Below are 11,522 nucleotides of genomic sequence, written 5' to 3' on the forward strand. Positions count from 1 at the left end.
TAAGCAATTTTTACTCATGAGAGTTTTAAAGTTCAGCTAAAGCGATGGGATTCAGCTAACTTCATTTTTCAATGGTGGCTTCAGCTCACCCTGAATTACAGGCACTATTCAACTTGTAAATTAAGTCACTTAATTCTAGGTATCTATATTAGGTTTATGTGGCAAGGTTTTGGTAGTAGGGGTGCTACAGGGGTGGTATCTGTGAGAAAATCCCAGAAATTGCCTCCATACCCAACAGAGCCAGTTCCAGTCAGCTGCTGGATGGACCCACCACTGGCCAAAGCTGAGCCCATCTGTGATGTTGGTAACATCTCTGTGATAATATTTCAGAAAGGTTAAAAAAAATGCTGTGCAACAGCAGCTGGGAGAGATAGTAAGAAAATGTGAGAAACAACCTTGCAGACACTAAGGTCAGTGAAGAAAGAGAGGGAGGAAATACTACATGCACAGGAGCAGAAGTTCCCCTACAGCCTGTGGAGAAGATCATGGGGAGGCAGATGTCCACCTGTAGCCCATGGAAGAACCTACACCAGAGCAGGTGGATGTATCCGAAGGAGGCTGTGACCACAGGCTGGAAAGCCTGTGCTGGAGCAGGCTCCTGGCAGGACCTGTGGCCTGTGGAGAGGAGCCCACACTGGAGTAGTTTTGCTGGCAGGACCTCTGGCCCCACATGGGACCCACGCTGGAGCAGTCCTCTCCTGAAGGACTGCACAATATGGAAAGGAACCACATTGGAGCAGTTTGTGAAGAATTGCAGCCCATGGGAATAACTCACCCTGAAGAAGTTCATGGAGGACTGTCTCCTGTGGGAGGGATCCCAGGCTGGAGCAGAAGTTTGAGGAGAAAGGAGCAGCAGAGACAATGTGTGATGAACTGATTGAAACCCCATTTCCTATCCCCCAAAAGGGAGAGAAGACAGGAGTGAAGTTAAGCCCAAGAAGAAGGGAGGGGTGGGAGGAAGGTGTTTTCTAAGATTTGGTTTTATTTCTTATTTTCCTACACTGATTTGATTGGTAATAAATTAAATTAATTCCCCCAAGTTGAATCTGTTTTGCCAGAGACAGTAATTGCTGAGTGATCTCCCTGTCCTTATCTCAACCCATGAGCCTTTTGTCATATTTTGTCCCCGTGTCTGTCCAGTTGAGGAGGGAGAGCGATAGAGTGGCTTGGTGGACACCTGGTGTCCAGCCAAGGACAACCCACCACACTACCTAGCTGTGAGTATGAGTTTTATGCTCCGGTTACAGACAGTAGAGAATAGGACATCATTCACTTGCCTGAAGGCAGACATCTATTGCCACTTGAGATGCCATGCCAAATCTTCCCTCATCTTCAGCTCCTACTTCAGGAGGGTCTGAGAATCCCATAAATCATGTGCTTTGATAGTCCTGTGAGAGCTCAAATTGCATTAGGCGTCGACATTTGGGCAGCTAAAGCTGTCTGGACTTCCATTCCTTAAATCACACTAACTTAACCAAGTGCTTACATATAAGCAATTATTTCTGAGTTTTATCACATCCAGTACGTGATCTGTGGATTTCACCCTTGTCACTTAACATCTCTTAAAAGCAGACTTCCAAAAAAACTTTCATAGTTCACAACTGAATTGTTGTTAATAGTTTTCTGACTTTGTATAAAATTTGAAATTTGCATTCATACTGTAAACCAATCTGATGGGTTTATTAGTTAAAAATGAACACACAACAAATACAACAAATGTAAATCTATGTTTTCCTTAGTCCGGGCAAAATGAAATAAAATTGCAACACTTGACAGGTCTGGGTTTTTACAAAATTAGTTCTTATTACAAGATGAATCCCTGAGAAGTACTTAAAAAACTATTTCTTTCTTGACCATGATTTTAAAAGCTAATATTACCTTTTTCTTCTTCTTCTTCTGTGCTTTCACATCCTCTGTGATTCACTACATTGTGAATCATTAATACATTAATCTCCTCCTGCCTCTGTGGAGGGATGTCACAGAGAGGGTTATTTGTTTTGAGCGCATACAGGACGTACTCCCAACCACTTGTCATCAGGGCCTGGATTGAAAAACGGGTACATATTCCCAGAAAACTCCAGAGAGAGAGATTTGAGAAGGCGCTTTTCTTCAACATCAAAGAATGAAAGCATGTCAAGTTCCTGATCCAAGAGAACACCTACCACGCTGCAGGGCTTCCGATGTCTTACACTCTTCCCACCAGTTAAGCTGTATTCTCCCTGAGAAAACCGCAGACTGAGTAAATTCCCCTTTGGGAAAGTATTCATCATGTTGCTCCTCAGTGTATTTCTAATTTCCTCACATACCACACCCAGCTCCCACTCTGATTTGTCCCCCACCTCCACTTCCCAGTAATGTTTCTTTTCTGAAAACCCTTCTGTAGCTACCACCATCGCTTTGGGCAGGATCTCTTTCTGGATGGAGGACTTGACTCTGTTTTTCTCTTTAATGATGAGGCTGGGGTGTTTGCAGTTCTCATCCAGAGTGATATTAACTTAAGAAAGGAAGAAAAAAAAAAAGAAAAAATGTGAACCACCAAGATATTTCTGATTTTCACGAAAATAAACAGTAATCTTAAAGGAAGTGAATAGAGGAGAGAAACGATACAATACAAATAAAATGGATCAATAAAAAATAAATATCCCAGGAATATAGAGTGTGCTTTTTTCAGACAAACCCTTGACACTAGAAATAATATCGAACAGGGCATGCCTGTTCTCTGGCTTCACTGTGCCTTTATTAATTCATCTTTACTCTGACTGAGGGAATCCAGCCTATCTGGTCAGACCCATCCAGCAGCTGGATTTCTTGGAACAAAACACAAAGTTGAATCTCACAAAGCCACATAACATGTAAAAAAGTCCTAGCTGGTACAGAAATTATTCATCCCAACTTGTGAGATGGAGAACTGTGTAGATAGAAGAAGCCTAAGAAAACTTAGGTGCTGGTTTCAACCAACAGGCTTCAAAATTTCCCCAAATTCTGTCAGTTTGAGTTTTTCATAACACAGGGGATAGACTCTGGTATGTGCATGAAAGAACATGATGTTAATAGCAGGTGAGACTTGGCTTACCTGCATTGCTATGAGCTTTTCGGAATTCTTCAAGAAAAGAAAGGAATGATTAATTAAAATTACTGCAGAATGTTAATATATCTAATTTTAGTATGGGGTTAGAGGGGTGTAGATTTGATAAAATTAATTTTCAGCTTTCAACTCACCCAGTTCATTCTGGACTTTTTCTGAAAAGGACAGAAAGTTATATTATCCTTGTGCATGACACAGCCATGCTATAGAGTATCTCTGCTAATAAGTATTTCCAATACTACATTACTTATAACCTGGTCTAGGATTTGGGAAACAATGCCAGTTTTGGAGGGCTAGAGGTTATGTAAACCCAAGCTAGTCACCCGGGCTCTGTGTAGAGTCAGGAGAAAGAGAATGGCACATCAAAAATTGTTTCTTCTCTGCTGTTTCAACCACCTATCTGAAATGACTCTTGGATGCTTTCATCTCTCAATGAAGGAGTCAAGAATCCTGTCTTAGCCTCAGTGCCCAAAATTTAGATAACTAGTTAGGAGAGCTGGATCACCTGCAGGTACAGGACCTGTGACATGCTTCCAGACTGTCAGATGACAAACAGTAGTTTCACATGACCAATAATTAAAATGCATATTAAAAAAAAAAAAAAAGTTTTTCTTTCTTTCAAAAATATCTGTTTTCTACTCAGCTACAGAAAAAAATTAAACACTTAAAGAACTGAAATGATGTTCTCTTGTTATGGAAACAGACATTCTGGAGTTCAAGATTGTGTCAGATGAACACTGTTTTTTAGGGACAACAAAGTCTGAGTATGGAAGAGAATGAAGTGCTGCAATAACCCTCAAATGGTGGCACAGTTCAGCTCCAAAATGGTATTTCTGCTCCCAAATAATTCAAATTATTTTTAAGGAATAATGTTAACTTAATATCCTTACCAATTTCAGACAATATATCCTGATTTTCTACAAAGAAACAAAATAAAATTACAAGTTAGGATGACTAAATCAGTCCAATTATGGTACACTCACTATGCATTTTGGAATACTAATTTGTAGGTTATCTATATATATAGGACTGATCTGTTTATATATTTTTAGATATAAAGATATATAGAACTAATCTATTTATCTTTGTGGCATGATAGACGTGCATTATATAAATTTTCTCTGGTATTGAATAATGTGTTGCACAAATATTCCTGAACACAAAACATGACAAAATAAAGGAAAATATCAGAAACGATCAGGGAGTGATTCAGAACAAATAACCTCACAAGGATATTTGCAGTTCATTGAGCATCATAAGAGAAAGAGAGTAAAATCTCTCCCAATAACACAAACCTTGAGATTATATTTGTCTTTTGTACACAAATAAAACCCCATATTATCCTTTTTTTGTGGTTCGTAGCTTCCCCTGGTGACACAGCTTGTCACAGTTGCTTTTTGAGAACTCTTTTATTCTCAATTTTTAATAGGAATTGTGCTGGGATTTTTCACATTATATTTTTTGTAATGCTGTGATCAGATACTTAGTCATTATTTTTTTCCTGAGATGCAATAAATAAAATCATTTCACTTAAATATTTTCTAGCAGTGGAAAAATAACTTTTAGATATATATATGTGTATATATATATGTGTGTGTGTATATATATGTATATATAAATATACATATAAATATCTAAATATACCCTCTACCTATATAGATATATACCTATAGATAAAAAGAGACTGAGTGTACACATACACATAACACAATTTTTCAATTATATTTTTGGTTGGAATAGGGGAATTAATCTTTGCAAATGTTAAGGTCTGAGAGCATTTTCCAAGTCTAGTATTCAAAACTGCATAAAACACCACTATTTTATTTGGTCACCTGCAAAGCATCTTTCAGGTTAAAATAATAGTGTGTGGTACTAAATGCAGAGTAGAAAAAAAATGTTCTTTTACCCTTCTGAAAGCTGTCCCGCTCCTTTTCTGAAAAACAAAACAACAAACCAAGGAATAGCAGAGAATATTACATTTTTTTGTGTAAATGTGGCTGAGAATGTCAGTGTTAAAGAACGTGTTCATTTGGGGAACCAAGGCTTCACATTAAATTCAGAATATAATCCCGAAATATTTAGGGAATAAATTGTCCTCTGAAGCTACCCATCCTCCTGTATTTACTGTAGAAGGATCTAGATGATTCGCTTAGACTAGATACATCAAATTCACTCCCTCAAACCAAGTGACACTGAAGATAATAATTACCAGATAATCATTAATTGAATTGAAAACTCTAGCTTTAGAATAGAAGGACATTTTCAATATGGGACCTCCTCATGTTACAATAACTTTTGGAAATATAGAGGATTCTTTTAACCAAAGGATACTCAAAGCCAACATAACAGAGAAGTCAAAATATGCTCTTACCCAGTTCCTTCTTGAGTTGATCTATCTCTGGAAGAGATTATGTTTAAATACTAAAACATCATTTCTTTATTTTTTTTTTTTTAAGCACAAATACATTACATTTTCTGTCTATTCCACTGTGTTCCACTGTGGAACCTATCTCACTTGCTCATCACAGTAGAACCAATTTTTCTACTTTTTTTAAAATGCAGTCCTAACCAGTCTTCATAAAAAGATCAGAAAATGATGGTTTTTTTAATTTTTCAAGCTCTAGAGCTCAATTTTTTTATTACAGACAAATTCAGCACGAACCATGATCCCAAATTAAAAACACATTAACTTACCCGAATTAACCAATAGATCAATTTACAAGTTCAAATACTGAGCAAAAAATACCAGCCATAGATCAAACTTCCCCATGGAATTAGTCTTCTTCTTTGTGGTAGGAACTGATTATCTTTACATGCTCAATATAAAAGGTATTGCAATGAGTTTTTTTTAAAAAAAACTATTTTACAAAAGCAAAACAGTCACCAAACTTGGCTTTTGTCTGGTTCTAAAGGAGTAGAGAGGTTTATAGACAGAAATAACTGTGAAAAAAGCTGTTACACTTACCTTTTTTAATTTCCATTTGTGCATTTTCTGTGAACAGAAAAATATTTCTATATCCTAAAAATAATTCTTCAAGCACTTAACATCCAGTTTTAAAGACCACACAGAAGTGATTAAGCCATAACAATTTATATAGAATCATGGAATCAGAGAATTGTTTAGATTGGAAAAGACCTTTAAGATCATCGAGTCCAACCATTAACCCAACACTGACACGTCCACCACTAAGCCATGTCCCGGGTTTGTCCTGTTTTGTACAAAATGTGGCCCAGACCCAATGTGTTTTACCACTTTTTTAATATTTGCAGGCAGAAAAGCTGAGGTTAAGCAGCATGCAAAAGTTTCCTCATTTCTCATCAGGAAGAGGAATCAGTTGTGGGACAGTCTTGCTGTGCTGGCTGCATGTAAGGTGACCTACTCCCCAAAGGCACTTTAGTTGGAACCTACAGGTAAACAGGGTCAACCAAAGCCCCAATCTTTTGAAGTCTCTGTTGTAAAACAACGTTAGGAATACAACCAATCAACCCCATTGTTATAGCACTAGCTAACATTTCTACTGTTGCACATATCTTTCAAGATGTTAATGATTAAATATAGTGTTAATGTGACTTTTAAATGTGGTATTAATATGACTTACTTTCACGAGTAGTTGTCTTCTTGTTCTCTGAGAGAGGAGAGAGGAGAGAGAAGAGAGAGATAGGGAGAAAGAAAATCTTATTGCACTTTCTTCTTGCTTGTAGGTTTATAAAATTAAACTTTTCATATTTCATGGTGGTCATGTTTGATAAGGAAGAAACTTATTTTCAAAATATCTTGGTTTGTATATACTTATATCTTCCATTATATTAATGAGAAATCATACAGAATTTAATGAATGAACCTAGTGACTCCGAAAGCAGAAAGAATGCAGACTTGGCAAGCTGTGTCGGCAACAGATGTGTGTTGCAACAACTGCTGCAGAACAGATGTGTTCTGCAGAACTGCAGAACAGAAAATAGCTTATAAAGCAATAAAATGATTTGCAAATAAGCCAGTGGATATATTTAAGTAAATTAAGATTTCAGTTCTTCACAAGAATTTCTTTATTTTAATAATGAGATTAAGTTCCAACAATAATTTCCCTATAGTAATATGTCAATCCATATTGACAAAGGCAGTTGTGCAGGTTTATACTCCAAGATGTTGGAGTAGTTAAGAAATGCTTAAAAATAAATACGCAAGGAAAACAAAAATACAGTAAAAAGCAATCTTTGAAGAATTACAAGGGTGATTGTTCCTAATCCTGTACCCTCCTCCCTGTATAATTACGGACACGGTGATGTTGTCTTTCAAGTGGATTTTATGATGATTCATCACTTTAGGATTAAAAGTGGAACTTACTTCTGAATTTATAAATCGCAGCGATAACCAGAAGTATGCTCAAGAGCAGCATTACGACAAAAGCTGACAGCCAAGGGGAGGTGGCAGGAAAGAAGACATCTGCAAAATAATTCAGATTATCAGTTATAACTTTCCTTGAACTATCAACTTTATGCTTCGTTTACATGCTTAAAGTGAAATAAACCAAATTTGGGTCTAAATTTCATTTTTAGACACCTGTAGGAGCAGTTCACTGAGACTTTTACATCCCTAGGCTACTTTACAAAGCACCACCAGTGATTTGTGCAAACCACTGCATTAGACAGATGTTATAGCAATAGAAAGAGAAGCAGAAGAAAATGAGAAAGATGGAACAGCATCCTCCATCCTTGCAAGTGAGAATAAGCACCACCCGACAACAAGATTTTATTTCCCTTAGATGGCCTCACACCCATGGAGTGGTGGCTTTATTATTAATATTTTTACAATGTTTGGGAGTTGCCCATGGAAACTAATGGTGGTTTGGTACAAAGACCAAGAAGTATCACAAGAGAAAAATTCTGTGAAAACTGATTATTCTATTCTACTAGAAATTTTCGTTCCTGGGGCAATCTGCCCTGTATGTATAAGCTCACTATTTTTCCTCCCAGGTCACAAGGAGACAAGCTCATACTCACCCGCAATGACAACTGAAGATTCTGTTGATGTTTTCAATAGTTTGTCAATTATTTTGCAGGACACAGAGTTTCCAGATCCTGGTTTTAGAATGATGGAGCTGGTGGCATTAGCAGTGGTGGTGCTGGTAGTGAGAGGTGTCCCAGTGACATTGTCTCCTCTACCATCTGTCCACAACACCTGGACTTCAGCAAACAACCTCGCAGAGAAACATTTGACTCGAATACCATCATCCTCATAACCATCCAAGACAAGTAATGGATCATGGCCACCCCCTACAGAAGAGAGAGACAAAGAGGTGAGCTGTGCTCAGCAATCACAGTGGTTTTAAAGGCTAAGGAGGAAAAAGTCTGTGATCAGTTTTGCATTTATAATGCCCTATAAGTGCATCACAAGTGAAGTTGTGGCCTTTTTCCTATGACATTCTTCCACAGCTCTGAGCAGTAGTAGCAGCTGTAAATTTGAGGCTAAAGAAAAGTGCACAGATGCATTTGGAACACATTGTTAAAAGCCATCCTTATTTCAAATGATCAGCATCCAACACATTATGCAAGTCAAAATTACCTTTCCACCTTCCTTTGTAGTGTTTGACAACATTAGGTTATCTAGGTGTGTTCATCTCATCAAATTTTAGCCACTGTGGTGGATTGACCTTGGCTGGATGCCAGATGCCCACCAAGCCGCTCTGTCACTCCCATCCTCAGCAGGATAGGATGGAGAGAAAATCTAATGAAGGGCTCATGGGTCAAGATAAGGACAGGGAGAAATCATTCACTAATTACTGTCACAAACAAACCAGACTCGACTTGGGGAAATTAGTTTAATTTATTGTTATTGAATCAGTATAAGATAATAAGAAATAAAATAAAATCTTAAAACACCTTCCTTCCACCCTTCTTCCTGGGCTCAAGTTCACTCCTGAGTTCTCTACCTTCTCCCCCCTACAGCAGCACAGAAGAACAGGGAAAGGGGGTTGTGATCATCACACGTTGTCTCTGCCATTCCTTCCTCTTCTGGAGGACACCTCCTCATATGCGTCCCTTCCTCCAGCATGAGGTTCTTCCCATGAGAGACAGTTCTTCATGAACTTCTCCAAGGTGAGTCCTTCCCATGGGCTACAGTTATTCACAAACTGCTCCAGCATGGCTATTTTCCATGGGGTGCAGCCCTTAAGGAATGGACTGCTCCAGTGTGCACCACAAGTCCTGCCAGCAAACCTACTCTAGCATGGACTTCTGTTCACGGGGTCACAGGTCCTACCAGGAGCCTGGTCCAGTGTGGGCTTTCCACAGGGTCAGAGTCTTCTTTGGGTGCATCCATCTGCTCCAGCGTGGGGTCCTTCATGGGCTATAGGTGGTCATCTGCTCCACCATGGACTTCCATGGACTGCAAGGGACAGCCTGCCTCACCATGGTCTTCATCATGGGTTGCAGGGGAATCTCAGCTCTGACCCCTGAAGCACCTCCCCTCCCTCCTTCTTCTCTGACCTTGGTGTCTGCAGAGTTGTTTCTCTCACATCTCACTGCTTTTTCACAGTTGCTGTTGCACAGGGTTGTTGTTTTTTTTTCCCCCCTTCTTAAATATGTTATCACAGAGGGGCTACCACCATCGCTGATTGGCTCAGCTTTGGCCAATGATGGGTCTGTCTTGGAGCCACCTGGTATTGGCTCTATTGGACATAGGTAAAGCTTCTGGCAGCTTCTCACAGAAGCCACCCGTGTAGCTCTCCCACTACCAAAACCTTGCCACACAAACCCAATACAGCCATCTAAAAGATAAATAGCTCACTGAGACAATCATCTTATAGAGAAAGAGTGAAGAAACTGCATTCCCTACAGAGTGATTTGTTCCCTGGGAAGATGGGGATCTGAGATAAATCAGTTGTGTTATGCTTTGGGATGACTCATCTTCTCCTATTAACTGGACAGGTACCTTAGACAAATAGCTCTCAGATGCTCAATTTTAATGCCTACAGTTGAGCACACTGAATCCCAGAACCTGCATCTGTGTTCACATGAAATCCAAAGAAGTCATCTGAATTGGGACCTCCTTCATTGGAGAAGAAAGTCACAGGGAACACGAGTTCAAATCTAGCCATAGTCTCTGAAATGGATTCAGTACAGAGCAAAATTAATCCATTACAGAGTAAAATTACCTGCAGTGGGATGGTGTGTAGATACCAATACCAAGATGAAGACAACTGCTGTCAGTTGGACCGAGAGCCCCATACCTATGTGGAAGAAAAAAATCTATGTTTGAATGCAAAATAAATGACATGAGGTCCTGCAGAGTTGAGTTATGTCGTACCGAGGTTCACTCCAACACCTTGTTGCCTGCTTCTGTGCACTACCCACATGCTTAGCAGCACCCCAGATGGAGCCGGGGAGTGATTCAGCAGCCAGAGAAGTCCTATGATTGTTCTAAAGGTCTAAAAGATGGACACACTGGTATTGTCTAAATTAAATATTTCACTTTGGAAATACTATAACCATTCTTTTCCTCAGATAATTTAAATGAAACTAGAAAGAAAAGTTTCTAAATTAACCAGGAGTTTCCAAGATTTACATAACCGAACTCACTCTTTTTCTCTCTTTACATATATAGATTAAAACTATATATAAACATAACTGTAATAAATATAACTCAAATAGAAATGTTTCACTTTGGTAATAGAAAAAAAATGACTTTTTAATTTTTTTTTTTTTTTTTTAAAAAGCAAGATGTTCCTTTTACTTTGACCCAGCAAAACGTAATAAACTCTACATGGATTTGTTTCTCTCCTCCCCTCTGCACACACTTTTGGTTTGTTTGCGGTTTTTTTGGGCAATACAAAATGGAATCAGTTATTGGTTATGGCCCATCCAAACTTCCCTAAGGATCTTCAGAGTTTTCACTGGTCATAATAACTTAGACAACTAAAAATTTCTCAACATATACTTTCAAAGGAAGATAAAATATATCGTGATCCAGAGGTGCCTGTTTTTCTTTGCTGTAAAGGGAGACCAGTTTTCTTTACTGTTTTTTTCCTTAATAAAAGGAGACCATTAAACTAAATTACATTAGAAGCCTAACACTTAGCTAGCCAATGATACCTCTTACGAGTCCTACTTCTTTTATCTTGTCAATGAAAAATATATTCACTTCCTATAGCCATTAAGAATGTGAGATTTTGACACATTTTTACTTGTTTTCGTAATTTCTTCTTTTTTGAGCTTTCACACATCATCTTCAAGTCTTCCTCTGCTGCCAAGATAACTAAAGAAATTGTTTCAGGGTTGTGTTGGTTTTGGTTTGGGTTTTTTTGTTTTGTTTTGATTGTTAACATAGCTGAGTCTGATAGAGCTACATCAAGAAGTGAGATGCTTGAGATTCAAGCAAATAGGAAAGGAAAAATAGAATGGAGTGGAAAGGAATGGAAAAGAGAAGAGGAGAGGAGAGGAG

General features: G+C 38.4%; 1 protein-coding gene across 1 annotated transcript; it reads right to left on the reverse strand.

Moving 5' to 3' along the window:
• Nucleotides 1-1,878: 1,878 nt before the first annotated feature.
• LOC104530323 (butyrophilin subfamily 2 member A1) lies at nucleotides 1,879-10,309 on the reverse strand (the record flags this gene model as incomplete). Its single annotated transcript, XM_029086705.1, is given in 10 exon segments — nucleotides 1,879-1,996; nucleotides 1,998-2,494; nucleotides 3,074-3,100; nucleotides 3,220-3,240; nucleotides 5,457-5,483; nucleotides 6,051-6,071; nucleotides 6,685-6,711; nucleotides 7,428-7,526; nucleotides 8,084-8,356; nucleotides 10,237-10,309. Coding segments are annotated over 10 exon segments (1,183 nt in total), but the record flags the coding sequence as incomplete, so codon positions are not given.
• Between the last annotated feature and the right edge of the window lie 1,213 nt (nucleotides 10,310-11,522).

The sequence above is a fragment of the Antrostomus carolinensis genome, unplaced genomic scaffold, assembly GCF_000700745.2.
Source record: "Antrostomus carolinensis isolate BGI_N321 unplaced genomic scaffold, ASM70074v2 scaffold13139, whole genome shotgun sequence".
Lineage (NCBI taxonomy): Eukaryota > Metazoa > Chordata > Aves > Caprimulgiformes > Caprimulgidae > Antrostomus > Antrostomus carolinensis.